This window comes from Eretmochelys imbricata, chromosome 8, assembly GCF_965152235.1.
Source record: "Eretmochelys imbricata isolate rEreImb1 chromosome 8, rEreImb1.hap1, whole genome shotgun sequence".
Lineage (NCBI taxonomy): Eukaryota > Metazoa > Chordata > Testudines > Cheloniidae > Eretmochelys > Eretmochelys imbricata.
Window position 1 is genome coordinate 47,052,774 of NC_135579.1, and position 15,442 is coordinate 47,068,215.

Genomic DNA, 15,442 nt, shown 5'->3' on the forward strand with positions numbered 1-15,442 from the left:
CGTTTATTATAACACAATTTAACTTATGACCAATAACTAATATCTAATACCTATGTGTGTATACATACACACACACCCCAAATGTTCTGCAGCTGCTGTATAGTTACCAGTCCTGAATGTAGCTTGAGTTCGTGGCTTGAGTTTGTAGCTTGTGGCGGCTAACTAGCCAGGAAAGCCGGGCACAAGGAAGAGCTGGGTCTCTGTTGGGCATGCACCGATGCCCTTCCATGTTGGCAGCAGAATGTCACCCTCCAAAGTCTTCCATCTCATCCATCCTTTTTGTAGGCTTTAGTTTGAATCCAGAGTCTATCCGTCTTGCTGTGACACGCTGCCTCTGGGTTCGGTGTGATTGATTACCCGTCAGATGCAGACATGACTTTCAGCCTAGGACCTGGCTTTGATGTTTCTTCAATTGTACTTTTGTTCTTTTCTTTTTAGGGTGGACTCTTCTTGCTTTGTCAGGGCTGTTGTCTGCATCTTCAGCCGTTGGTGTTTACACTTTATTTCATCAGGACAGGCTGGGGCTGGAGGTTGATTCCATCGTCCATACATACCTCATTCACACATCTAAACTAAACTAATAAGATTACAGCAGGGTTTTGCAAAATTGAAGGTTGCAGCAAGCTTTTACAACATGGAGTGAGCATTTTAAAATGGAGTTTGGGCAAGTTAAAATGGACTTTGAGTTACAATATGGACAAGTATAAGGAATGGCAAACAGTGAACGGAAGTTACAACGTTGAAACAATGTAAATTTCAGTGATTTAAGCAGCAATTGGATTGAAAGTGAAACTCAGCCAGTTATTGGGGTAACTGGTTTTATGAATGAATGTTGTTTCATTCATAAAACTTTGCTTATGAAGTTATATTAATAAAATGAACAATGAAAAACAATTTCATTGATCAGTTCTACAGTGCTTGTATTGATGTATCAGAATGGAAAGTCCATGTTTGGCCTCATGCCAAGAGAAACGAACTGCCATTCTTCCAAGTAAAACAAAGGTGTAACCTCTCCATTTCCAGTGGAATAATGGTTCTGATGTTGCACGGTGGTAAATTCCCCATGAAGCCTCAGAGACTCAAGGTAATTGATTGGTTGTTTTCAGAGAGCCACCTGATGTGGGGGAAGGAACACATCTCTTCTCTTAGGGTATGTGTAAATAGCAAAGAAAAACTCACTGCTGGCCCATGCTAGCCCATGCAGGGCTTGGGCAGTGGGACTGTTTCATTGCTGTGTAGACTTCTGGGCTCAGGCTGGAGCCCAAGCTCTGGGACCCTCCCACCTCGCAGGCATAGGCCAGCTGCGGGTGCCTAATTGCTGTGCAGACATACCCTTAGGGACTGATACAGCACCTATTGAAATCAGTGAATTAGGCTGTTAGAGTGTGGAGAGGACTCATTAGGGCATGCTTCCATTTCAGAGAAGGAATGTCATGAAATATTATTTATGAATATTATATTGATGCATGTATGTTGCAGTTGACAGGCCTCTGGTAACCACTGTGTATCATTTAGACTCTGCTGTGAACCTGTGCACAGATGTGATAGCTGGCTTTGGAAATACACACACACATTTCTTGAGTCTACCACAAGGCCTCTCTTACCAGAAGTGTTAGCAAGTTTCAGCATGTAGCTTATCACTGAAGAATGACCACAGACGCTATCTATCCCAACTTGGATTTAGCTCACCTACTCTGATTTCTTTTTCCAGACCAGAAGAAGAACGCTTTAACTCAAAATCTTGTACCTTCCACCAATAGAAGTTGGTCCAATAATAGATATTACCTCATCTACCTTGTCTCTCTCACAAACATGTTGGCATTGAAAGGGCACTTTACACTGTAGGGGAAGATGTGTACAAGACTGTTCTGTTGTTTCCTCTAAACCAGCACTATCTCGCAGCTAACTTCAACATCGGTAGACTGTCACTTTTTTGTAATACTCCTGTGTAGCCAGCTTTGGGAATCATAGAATCATAGAATATCAGGGTTGGAAGGGACCTCAAGAGGTCATCTAGTCCAACCCCCTGCTCAAAGCAGGACCAATCCCCAATTAAATCATCCCAGCCAGGGCTTTGTCAAGCCTGACCTTAAAAACTTCTAAGGAAGGAGATTCCACCACCTCCCTAGGTAACTCATTCCAGTGTTTCACCACCCTCCTAGTGAAAAAGTTTTTCCTAATATCCAACCTAAATCTCCCCCACTGCAACTTGAGACCATTACTCCTTGTTCTGTCATCTGCTACCACTGAGAATAGTCTAGAGCCATCCTCTTTGGAACCCCCTTTCAAGTAGTTGAAAGCAGCTATCAAATCCCCCCTCATTCTTCTCTTCTGTAGACTAAACATCCCCAGTTCCCTCAGCCTCTCCTCATAAGTCATGTGTTCCAGTCTCCTAATCATTTTTGTTGCCCTCTGCCGGACTCTTTCCAATTTTTCCACATCCTTGTAGTGTGGGGCCCAAAACTGGACACAGTACTCCAGATGAGGCCTCACCAACGTCGAATAGAGGGGAACGATCACGTCCCTCGATATGCTGGCATATTACTAGTGTGAGAAAATCAAGTTTTATTAGGCTTTTCATTAAATAATCTATAGATGATCACGAATCTTAGCTCAGGATCTGAACACACCAAACTTCAAAAAAGTTTTGAACCAGATCCAAATTTAATAGCTGGCCTTCAGTTCCATAGTGGGCTGCTCCTAAACCTCCAAACTTGAAGTTCAGTTCAGGCCTGAACTTTGTATCTTGGACTCATCTTATAGAATCAGTATTGCTGTTTGTTTTTGTTGGACACCCAGTATTAAACATAGAAAGCAGTTGTACAGTGAGGCCACAGATTGCAAATGAGTCTTAAATTATTGGAATAGACTCCGGGGATGCTAAACAGAAAATTACTTACAAATTAGGGTGTGGCAAAATCTGTGCTGGTAGATTTTATCAAAATGTTTTGAACCTCTATTTGCCTGTTTAATTTTCTAACCCACCAAAGGATGGCTTGTAGTCCTTTTTCTGTTTTGTCCTCTGCTTTATAATGTCAACATTTCCAGAATCCTTTCCTGAGTTCAAATGCACATAGCAAAATTCTGTATGCCACTACTAAGGAAGGGAAGGAACTGTTTAGGGTAGTACAGGGAGGTATCATAAACAAAGGTGATAATTAAGAAAAGAAAAATCCAGCTGACTAGATAAGGGAAAATTCCTGCTGGTGAGAGATTCTTTCTGGTAAGGTCTCCTAGACTGTGGTGTAATCTCCCAAGAGAAGTGATGGGAGTCTTGTCGTTTGGGATGTGGGAATGTGGGGGTGAAAGGGCTTGAGGGTACCCCACAGGGAAGAATTCCCAAGTGCTCCTTCCTGGGTCCAAAAGAGTTTTTTTTTGCATTTGGGTGGTGGCAGCATCTACCCATCCAAGGTCAGAGAGAAGCTGTGACCTTGGGAGTTTTATACAAGCCTGGAGTGGCCAGTATTAATTTTTAAAACCCTTGCGGGCCCCCACCTTCTGCACTTGAAGTACCAGAGTGGGGATCAGCCTTGACAATATGGGACAAGGGCTCCTGCATGTAACTTCTCCATGGCGCAATCAACAAAGTTTTTCTACAGCGGCCCATTTAGTCTTGATAGTCCTTCTTGGTGTGTGGGGAGCCCCTCTTCATGCCTAGGTTCACAAGTTCAGAGTAGGCATTTTTACAATTGTAAAGCTATCTTATAGCACGGGATACAGACATAAAAGTAAGATTAATGCATGCAGCAACGTACAAGCATTTTATAGAGACTAAACACATTCTTACAAGTCTAACACCTATCTTGAACAATAATATATAGGTGAGCTGGTCTGGCTTCCAGCTATACATTTGTCGGTGCTCAGCTGACGCCTACAGACTTGGCAAGAGCTGGCACCCGGGTTGCCAATGTGTCATACGATACTTGCAACATGTTGCTTTATACAGTCAATGCACCGTCAAGTTAAACAAAGGACTTCAGTCTCCAAGGCTGTCAAGCTTGTGTCTTTCACTAGCATAAAGTTCACTCACATTTACCTACAAAAACCAAATAGTTTCTCCAGTGCCTGGTTAAAAACCTGCTTGGCATTTTTAACAGGAATATGATGAGGAGTGGGCTAAGAAGATCCAGAGTGAGAAATTCCGATGGCACAACTCTCAGTGGCTGGAGATGGTAGAGAGTCGACAGATGGACGAGAGTGAGCAGTACCTGTATGGGGATGACCGCATTGAGCCCTACATCCATGAAGGGGATATTCTAGAAAGACCTGACCTTTATTACAATTCAGGTAAGATGATAGAATATATTCAGTATCTGTCCACACCTTCTCCTGTTTTAACATATCCGAACATGGGACCAGATTCTCAGCTGATTGGTTGCAGTGTAGCTGTGCTGACTTACACTAGCTGGGGATGGTTGTTACCTCATGTTATGTTGTAATGTGTGTTGTGTTATTGTGGGACTCTGAACAGCACATTCATGATCTGGCAGATCTTTACAGGAGCGCTTGAAAATGTAGTGGAGAGTAGGAGAAATAGGCTATCTACTTCACACTAGCTTATTCAGCAGGCTCATACATATGTATGTAAAACTGGCCTGATCTTATAGAATTATAGAATCCTAGAACTGGAAGGGATCTCGAGGAGTCATCTAGTCCAGTCCGCTGCATGCGTGGCAGGACTAACTATTATTTAGACCATCCCTGACAGGTGTTTGTCCAACCTGCTCTTAAAAATCCCCAATGATGGAGATTCCACAGCCTCCCTAGGCAATTTATTCCAGTGCTTAATCACTCTGACAGTTAGGAATTTTTTCCTAATGTCCAACCTAAACTACCCTTGCTGCAATTTAAGTCCATTGCTTCTGTCCTATCCTCAGAGGTTAAGAAGAACAATTTTTCTCCCTCCTCCTTGTAACAGCCTTTTACATACTTGAAAACTATCATGTCCCCTCTGTCTTCTCTTCTCCAGACTAAGCAAACCCAATTTTTTCATTCTTCCCTCTTAGGTCATGTTTTCTAGACCTTTAATTGTTTTTGTTGCTCTTCTCTGGACTTTCTTCAATTTGTCCACATCTTTCCTGAAATGTGGTGCACAGAACTGGATGCAACACTCCAGTTGAGGCTTAATCAGTGTGGAGTAGAGCGGAAGAATTGCTTCTCGTGTCTTGCTTACAGTACTCCTGCTAATACATCCCAGAATGATGATTGCTTTTTTTGCAACAACGTTACACTGTTAACTCATATTTAGCTTGTGATCCACTATGACCCCAGATCCCTTTCCGCAGTACTCCTTCCTAGGCAGTCATTTCCCATTTTGTACGTGTGTAACTGATTGTTCCTTCCTAAGTGGAGTACTTTGCATTTGTCCTTTTTTAATTTCATCCTATTTACTTCAGACCATTTCTCCAGTTTGTCCAGATCATTTTGAATTTTAATCCTATCTTCCAAAGCACTTGCAACCCCTCCCACCTTGGTATTGTCCGCAAACTTTTTAAGTGTACTCTGTATGTCATTATCTAAATCATTGATGAAGATATTGAACAGAACCGCATCCAGAACCGATCTCTGCGGGGCCACTCGTTATGCCCTTCCAGCATGACTGTGAACCACTGATAACTGCTCTCTGGGAACAATTTTCCAACCAGTTATGCACCCACCTTATAGTAGCTCCATCTAGGTTCTATTTCCCTAGTTTGTTTATGAGAAGATCATGCAAGACAGTATAAAAAGCCTTACTAAAGTCAAGATATATCACATCTACTGCTTCCCTCCTATGCACAAGGCTTGTTACCCGGTTAAAAAAAGCTATTAGGTTGGTTTGCCACAAATTGTTTTTGACAAATCCATGCTGACTGTTACTTATAACCTTATTATCTTCTAGGTGTTTGCAAATTGATTGCTTAATTATTTGCTCCATTATCTTTATGGGTACAGAAGTTAAGCTGACTGGTCTGTAATTTCCCGGGTTGTCCTTATTTCCCTTTTTATATATGGGCACTATATTTGCCCTTTTCCAGTCTTCCAGAATGTCTCCCATCTTCCATGACTTTTCAAAGGTAATTGCTAATGGCTCAGACGTCTCCTCAGTTAGCTCCTTGAGTATTCTAGGATGCATTTCATCAGGCCCTGGTGATTTGAAGACATCTAACTTGTCTAAGTAATTTTTGACTTGTTCTTTCCCTATTTTAGACTCTGATCCTACTTCATTTTCACAGGCATTCACTATATTAGACATCCGATTGCCACCAACCTTCTTGGTGAAAACCGAAACAAAGAAGTCATTAAGGACCTCTGCCATTTCCACATTTTCTGTTATGCCTCACACCACCTTCTTGTGCCCATAGCTGGTTTTCTTTGCAGATGAAACCAAATAAGTTTTTATCCCTGTTAACCTGCTGGAGCTGTGCAGCTATGGAAGTTGAAGCTGGATTCTGTTTTGCCTTGCGTGTCAGTTAAGATCCAACTGTGACATATTTGTTTCTGAGGGTGATGTAAGACTTAGAAAGAACCCATCTGGATGTGCAGATCCCTGTTTTGCTGGCAGCCAGAAAAATCATCTTTTGACTTCAGGATCTGAAGAAGAGCTCTGTGTAACCTCTAAAGCTTGTTTCCAACAGAAGTTGATCCAATAGAAGATATTACCTCACCCCCTCTCATTTGTCTAATATCCTGTGACCAACACAGCTACAACAACACTGCAAATAACTGATTTGATATAAATGTCCTACACAGAGAATATATCCTAGAGATTCCTGTGGTTTCCTTCTCTCAGTAAAACCTTGCTTAAAAGCTATCTTTTTACACATTCTGGTTTCCATTTTTTATAATTTTTTCCTTAAGAAAAAGTATTTTGTCACTTGAAAATTAGAATGGCTGCGGTCACAAAAAATGATGATGTAAAAGTGGAACCTTCTTACTCTATAGATGTGGTCCCTATGTGTATGCAGTCAGTGGCTTTAAAGAAAAAATAAGTGTTTGCTAATTTTTACTCATATCAGTAATGCCCAGCCAAAAGTTCTGGGAGATGAAATGGACTCTCTTCATCTCTCACATCATTAAAGATTTTGCAGTTGCAATTTAGCTAGAAACACAGGAATTTCCAGACTGGATCTGACCAATCCATCCAGTCCAGTGTGCTCTCTCCAGTGGTGGCTATTGTCAGCTGCTTCAGAAGAAGGTGCAAGACACCCTGCGGAAGACAGTTTTAGAGTAACTTTCCCACAGGAGAAGTTTCTTCCTTAACCCTCTTTAGTTAGAGGCTGGCTAACACCCTGAAGCCTGAAGATTTATATCCCTGAAAAAACTCTTGCAGGGAGGGAAAGCCTGGTTATTCTTACCTTCTATATAAATGTGCAGTCCTTTGCTGCTGATGCATGAGCTTAGTTTGGGTTTCAGATCACAAGAAGAATTTTTAAGAAGGGTAATAATTTAAAAGACAACCCAAAAACCTTTCTGTTGTAAACTGGATACATTTTATCTGAAGTTACTGAGAGAGAATAAATATTGAAGTCCCCAATGCCAGTTTTACAGTTACTTTCAAAGTATGTCAGCACTGTAGTGTGCGGATGTACAGATTTGATTATATATGTTAGCCATAGCAATACTCATGCTTTATAGATTTATTTTTTTCCTTTTTGAACACTTTATCTAATTGCACTGAACCTATATGACAAACTTTTTGAGCAATTCATAGGATGTTACAGGGATCTCTTATTATAGCAATGCTTTTTGCACTTTCTGAAGTGAAAGATATGAAAGCATGCCCGTTGTAATCTTCCCTTTCCAGAGTTTTGCAATAGATCTTTGCTTGTTTCAGCAGACCATTTCTTTTCCCGGTAGTGTGTGTTAGGGACAGTGTGTGACCAGTAACTTTGAATTTCCTGGCTTTCAATAATTCGTGTTACAGACTTAATATTATTTGAACAAAGGTTTTTGTGTTGGAATTGATGTTTGACCGGGGGAGGAAGGGCAGATTTCCAATGATATGTTCTGCAGATGTTTGAAAAGTCTTTTTGGTTTTTTTAAGGTAGAAGAGTAAATGATTATATTCAAAATACAGATTCACTTTTTAGTTTCCTTCTGTCAAGGGCCACTAAGGGTGTGTTCTTGAACTCTGTTAGATTTATATTCTTGAAATGTGGTCAATGTACACACAGTATAACTCTGAAAAGACTATGGATTATTTTACCAACTGGAATCTTTTTTTGCAGTGTTATAGATTTCTGAAAGACTATTTGTTCATAAGTTCAAAAATCAAAACTTCATTCAGTCGGAACGAGCTTATTTATGAAAGTTCAGTATGATACTTTTATGGATGACCTGCTCTCTGATTGGTCGAAGCAAAATACACATCTCTTCTCTCAACCAGTAGGAATTCTGCAAATCACTAATGACATGAGTTGTTATTGTGGTGCTGCATCAACACCATCACATAAAATGACTAAACCTACATCAGAATCTAAAGGGGACTCTAAAGTAACTTTCCATGAGTTCAGTGTTTCCTCAGCTTTGAATATACACATCCTTAATTTATGTCGAATATATGTAACAACAGATATTGATTAACCTGTAATTGCATTCTATGCAACTGACACTGTGTACTTTTATATTCCTACAAATTCATACATTTGTTGTCCATAACTCCAAGCTTTATGGTTTGAATGCTAGTACTGTTGACTGAAGAAACCTTAAGCAGTGTGTGGTTACTTCAGTGTCAAAGTTAAAATGTAATGCTTTTTCCATTGATAAGGATGAAAAAAGTATTTAGATATATAACAATCCTGGTTTTGAGATATAAGTTTGACATAAAAGTTAATGTTTACAATATGAAATTACTTAATTTGCATATTTAAAATTTGAAAATATCTTTAGTGCAAAGATGCTTAGGTTCCATCTTATTTTTTTGTTTAACGATTCAGATAGAGAGAAAGAGAGACTCAATGTAAGTATTAATACAATTAATTAAATCTGTTTTCCTTTGAAATATTTTACTCTATATAGCACACTTGCCTTTTGCCTGCATCTGAACAATGTGAAAAGACAGGATTATTTATTTGTCAGAATATTTTCTTGTCAGGTTCTATTCTCTCTCATGCTGTACACACATGTATGCAATTAGCTGTACGCTCTTCCACCGCATCTTACACTTCTAAAAATGCTGTCTGATCATGGCTAGCATTTTTCATTTACAATCTGTTACGTTGTCTTCAATCACTTTCCCATACACTATTATCTTCTAAATGAATCTCTGTAGCACCTCATCAAATGTCTCATGGAAATCTAGATGTGTCAGCTCTATTCCTTTTATCATTTGTCACTACATTATCTTAAAAAAAAAAAAATCAGGTAAATTTGTAATGCAAAGAGAGATTTGTTTGAATGCCTGAGTCCTCCTCTTTAAGCCTGTGTCTGTAAGTAACTTTCCATTGCTTCCTGCTTAGGCAACTTTAGTAGCTTTGAAACCACAGAGGTTAAGCTAAGTGGCCTGTGATTCCCTGGATCTTATCTCTTTTACTTTAAAGTGGAATGGCATTTGTTACTTCCTAGTCATTAGGAATCTCTCTGTCATCTGTTAAACTATTAAAGTATCAGTCAGAATGCATCTGTTTCTTCCATGGTTTTTTTTTTTTATTGGAATGCTTTCTGATCTGTAAGGCTGGGGACTCACTTTTAAACGCTGCCTCAGACTTTCGTTGTTACTGTATATTTTAATAGAGAGAGCCTTGTTTTCTCTAATAAAGCCTGGCACGTCTTACCAGGTAAAGAACTGTGCCCTTTTTATTAACAACTAATGTACCAAGAGTGTAAGAATAGCAATAATGATAAACAGTGCTTTCATTTTAACTGAAATAAATCTGGAGTGGTGGACTGACTCTGGATTTACACTGTGCAGCTTTTTCTTATCGGCTGTGGAGCTTGCCAAACCTATTGTAGCAGCCTCATCAGCCAGATTTAGAGACCTCAGACCACCATCCCATCTGGTCAGAGGGCAGTCGTCAGTGATGTGTGACACTGTCTTTGGCCATCGCCACATGTGGGATCCTCTTGTTGGCCCCAGGTATGAAGGCTCACATTGGGCCTGTCCCATTCTAAATTGATTCAGAAGGACCCATGAATGGCATGGCAAGTCAAAGCCAGGAACACGCCTGGTCGGTTCAGTTATAAGAGATTGGTCTGCAGTTGACTTCAGAAACCATTCTTCACACCACATTGACATTGCAGAGAAATCTGGGCAGGGTAGGTGGGCCCACAGTGGGTGCTTCGACAACAAGCACGTTCTTGGGTCATCAAAAAAGTCTGTGTATAGCGGTATGCTCGGGTTTGCCCTGATCTTCTGGCTGTAACATCCTCATGGTAGATGCATGGAGGAATGATGTTACTTAACATAGGAAACCATGGCACTAGTGTGGGTTGAATCATCCCAGTTGCGATGCACTGTGGTTGAGTGTAGTTGTGTGTCAGCTAACTTGACACGGGCTGACTGGGGTCAGACCAGAACAAAGTATTCTGCTGCAGAGTAACATAGGGCTAAACTGAATGATCGGAGAGTTTGAAAGTTTGTTCCCCATGAAGTAGCACCCAGGGTGTTTTAGAATTTTAAGTGTCGTCACCTTAGCTGCAGTTTACCTCAGATGGCTGAGATATGTGAGAGATCTATCTAGGGTTTTTTTGAGGTAGATTGGGTGGAATTCATGTTTCAGGTGATGTCAGTCAAGAGAGATATTCAGTTCTTGGTCTGCTCTGGCATTGTGAAGATGGAACACACTCGTAAATGCCTTGGTCACACTGACTACAGTATTTGGCCAACTTAATCAAATCAGAGTTTAGGACATCTTCAAGTTCTAGGAATAACCTTGCTTGGACGCCCAAGCAAATGTCATCTGCATATGTGAACATGCAGGACTGGGTGAGCAGAAGGATATTTGTGAACAGGTTGAAAAGCATTGGTGCCAGTACAGAGCCTTGTGGTAGATTGTTGATCTTTTCTGCAACAGATGTTTCCACATGGGAGACAGAGTTAGCATGTGGAAAAGAAACCAACAATGTTGACTACCCACGCTGGGAGTGCTCTTGACAATTTGTCTAAGAGCCATGTGTTCCACATCATGTCATATGCTGCTGTCAGATCCAGAAATATGGCTCCTGTCTTCAGGTTTTTCTGGAAACAATTTTTGCTCAGTGTTGTCAAAGCAGCACTTGATCGCAGGTGCTCCAGCCTCTCCAACTCTGTTTGCTCCATGCTGAATATTGACTCCGTTTCTGGGGAAGGATGAGATGCTTCAGGACTTTGAATGGCATAGACAATGGAGATACCAGTCAATCACTTGCAACATTATGTGGGCTTTCCCCTGGTTTCAGGAGAGCAATGATTTTTAATATTCCCCATGTCTTTGAAAGTCGCTTTTCGTTGACCACACAGGTGAAGAACTGTGCCCGCCACTGGTGAGCACAAACCTTGAAGTGCTTCAAGAACTCTGGTAAAATATTGTCATAGCCAGAGCAGTGGTTTTCTTAATATCACTCAGAATTTTGTCTAACTTGGTGGCTGTGAACGGCTGTATTGCTAAGTGGCATTTCTCTGATGGAACTGACACCGTTTGTCATTCTCATTTGGGGATTTTGACACATTCAACAGCTGGTGTAACTGAGAGTAAATTTCCATAATTTCCTGCTCTCTTCTGTAAACCAGGTAAGGCTGTGATTCCTTTAAGGCGTCGTAGTGACTTTATAAACACATGCACCTACTTTTACCAGTGGTGAATGTAGAAGGAACAAAGTAAAATTACTCTTAGCTAAGGAACTGTCCATTTCCTAGAGTTCCCCAGGAGCCTGTCATATGAAAATTATTTTTTATTTAGGCTAGTCTTATGAGGCATTAAACTACTGGGAAGGTGGGGGAAATCAAGTCATGAAGTTGCCTCCAGGAACAGCCTCAAAAAGAGGGTGGGGGCTAGTGGTTGAAGAATCAAGCCATAGGTTGCCTCATCATTTTTATTCCACTGACCTGGAAGTTGGTGTTTGGCTCTTTATTTACTTCTTCTCTGGTCCCACTGCTGTGACGGAATGGGCAGGATTGGACCTTGTACATCTCTTCCAGTCCTGCTGGCAAAAGTGTGAGGGATACAGCTCTGAGCTGTGGCCCATCACAGGAGCTGTGAATTGGGCTGTGAGTGGTGAAGTCTGCTTCAGGCCCCGGTGAGTCTCTTGTCTTATTGAGCCAGGAGCTGGCCTTGTTTCTTGCAGCTTGTCTTTGATCCCTAAACTGACACAGATTGCTGACTGGAGCGTGCCTGGGATAAAGCAGCACTTGCTGTGTGGCCTGCTTTTCTGGCACCCCCAACAAGCCACTGTCTCTCAACCTCTATATTTCTTGTCTCTTCATAGATGGCCTGATAGCCCCTGATGGAGCAGTGAGTCCAGATTTCTTCAGTGATTATCATCTCCAAAATGGAGACTTAGTTGGGCAACATCCCTTCTCCAGCAGGTAAAGCTCTTATTGGAAAGAATTTATGTAATCAGAAAATTACTAATTCAGGTTTCTTTTTAATGCTTGATTTACATTTTTTCAACTTGAGTAACTTTTTTTCCTTTCCAAAACATAAGCTTTAATAGGGTTACATTTTAAAACATACTTGGGGCAATGATTTACATCGAGAAAGCAGGTTTATGGAAATCATAGATCAAAACTTCATGGTGTTCTGTCACACTGGAGGATCCAGTTTTCCTTTTGACTTATACATTTCTTTTAATACATTAATGTATGCATAGTATTTCCTGATAGCTTTCCAAAGGCAATAAAAATGGAATAGAAAACTAGAGCGCACAACTCATTACATGTTATGACAATTATTCAAACACTATTCAGGCATCATTGTTTGGAAATGTCTAAGGAGACGCTAGGGGATTTGATTAACTAGCAGAATTGTTTCCAGTATTCTTAAGCTGTTAAAAATAAGTTTCTCAGCTGTCAGGATTGTTTCCTGATTTTACTCAATCTTCCCAGCTAACACTCAGCTTGATTACTGATGTCATATGCTTTGAAAATCTTGTGGATGGGTGAAAGATGTCTGTCTTTTGGCTCGACTTGTAGATTCCTGGAGCTGTTGGAGACATTTGTCTGAATTGCCCTTCTATTCTGACCTTTTCTCCCTTGTCATCTTAGCAAACTGTTCCAATTTGGATCTCTGGACTGACTTTGTTCACAAGGTCAAATAAGAAAACTCCCATTTCAGAGAAGAAGATCCTTCCTTGTTCTTCAGGGCATCTGTAGGGTTTAGGAAAGTCTTTATTTTATGTCAGGTTTCAGAGTAACAGCCGTGTTAGTCTGTATTCGCAAAAAGAAAAGGAGTACTTGTGGCACCTTAGTGGTCACTTTGGGTAAGCTATTACCAGCAGGAGAGTGAGTTTGTGTGTGTGGTTTTTGGAAGGGGGGAGGGGGTGAGAAAACCTGGATTTGTGCTGGAAATGGCCCACCTTGATTATCATACACATTTTAAAGAGAGTGGTCAGTTTGGATGGGCTATTACCAGCAGGAGAGTGAGTTTGGGGGGGGGGGGGGGCGGAGGGTGAGAAAACCTGGATTTGTGCTGGAAATGGCCCAACTTGATGATCACTTTAGAAAGCTATTACCAGCAGGAGAGTGGGGTGGGAGGAGGTATTGTTTCATGGTCTCTGTGTATATAATGTCTTCTGCAGTTTCCACAGTATGCATCCGATGAAGTGAGCTGTAGCTCACGAAAGCTCATGCTCAAATAAATTGGTTAGTCTCTAAGGTGCCACAAGGACTCCTTTTATTTTATGTGACATGTATGCCAAATTATGACAGATAGGCATGTGTGATAATACACTCCAATAGAAGGATGTACTTCGTTCACAGTATGGTAATCCTGTGGAATTCACTTCTACAAGAAGTTATGGAGACATGCTTCCACCCTTTCTTGACTTTTATTTTTTTCTTCCCCCAATAATTAATAACTTTAGTATCTTTATGTAAAGTCTGAACAAATCCCAACATGTAGGGCAGTGGTGTAATCTGTTTTGGGAAATTCTGTGATTACTACCTAAAATCCAACAGTTGAGTTGGACTAGGTAATTGCTCTCCTTTCCCGAGGAGAACCTCTTAGAAAGCATGCAGGTTTTTTCCCCTTTATACACCTTCCTATCTGAAACCTCACCTGCATGTCTATTTGACATTGCTCTTTAAGGAGCACTCCAGTTCAGTGCTAGCCCCTTCTGCTTCCTTGCAGCTTGACTGGGGGAGGGATTCTTGCCACAGAAATGCCAGCAAGCCCAGCACACACAAGGGTTGACAATTAAATGGCTTCCCAAGCTTGACTCTGCTAAGACTGGTTTCAGAGTAGCAGCCGTGTTAGTCTGTATTCGCAAAAAGAAAAGGAGTACTTGTGGCACCTTAGAGACTAACCAATTTATTTGAGCATAAGCTTTCGTGAGCTATAGCTCACTTCATCGGATGTAGCTCACGAAAACTTATGCTCAAATAAATTGGTTAGTCTCTAAGGTGCCACAAGTACTCCTTTTCTTTCTGCTAAGACTGTTTTGCAAAATCTTTCTTACGCAGTGGTGACTTTTTTACTATATATTTTTTTAAAAGTGAAAGCACTTGTGATACAGTTGTGATTTATTTATTTATTTTAAAATGTGTATGTCTATTAAAGCCCATGAGTGATGGAGAAACTGAAGAAAAGGGAAGCCAGGTGCAACCTCTGGAGTCCTAGGGTATTTCCATACCACAATCAGGGGGCATGATTGCATGCAGCACATGTAGACGTCTATACCTGACTTGCTTTAATATGGCTAACTTGGGTACTGGTTGCAGTGAAGCTGTAGTACCATGGACAAGCCCACCTGGAATCCTGGGTAATTATTTGGGCAGCTATCCTGCACAGAAGCATGTGCTGCTGCTGCTTCACTGCTGTGACAACCAAGCTAGCTAGATTAAAGCTTTTGGATGTGCTACACGAGTTGAAATCACATCTCTGATTGGAGGGTAGGCATACTCATGGAGTGTGGCTCACAGCCATTCTCAACTTTAATATAGAGATCTGGCCCATGGAAATGACAGGGTGCAGTTATCAATCTTGATGAGCCAAGATCTAGATGGAATGTCATTAGAGAGAGAGAGAGAGAGAGACTATCCCCAATGTCTGCACGTTCCTATTAAAGATGAAGATGGCTGCGGTCTGCTTTGTTTTTGGGAAACTAAGAATAGCCCCATCAACAAGTCCCATCTTGTCACTTTGCCAATGAAGCCCTTGGTTGGGAAAAGTCTGGGCATCCTTGAGCTACATTAGATTGCTGAACCTTGCATTTCAAACTTCTGTTGAAATGTATGTTTTTAAGGCTTTGAATCTGGTCTCCTTCCAGCAAATGAATGGCAAAATTACATCAAATATATTCTAAAAATAAAACGTATTTGTAGAAC

General features: G+C 40.9%; 1 protein-coding gene across 1 annotated transcript in view; it reads left to right on the forward strand.

Moving 5' to 3' along the window:
* The window catches only part of KIFAP3 (kinesin associated protein 3), a 130,301-nt gene that overhangs the window by 76,553 nt on the left and 38,306 nt on the right, over positions 1–15,442 (forward strand). The window contains exons 18-19 of the mRNA XM_077824048.1: positions 4,098–4,287; positions 12,385–12,484. Coding sequence (XP_077680174.1) covers positions 4,098–4,287; positions 12,385–12,484 — 290 coding nt within the window. The remainder of the gene's footprint in view (positions 1–4,097; positions 4,288–12,384; positions 12,485–15,442) is intronic.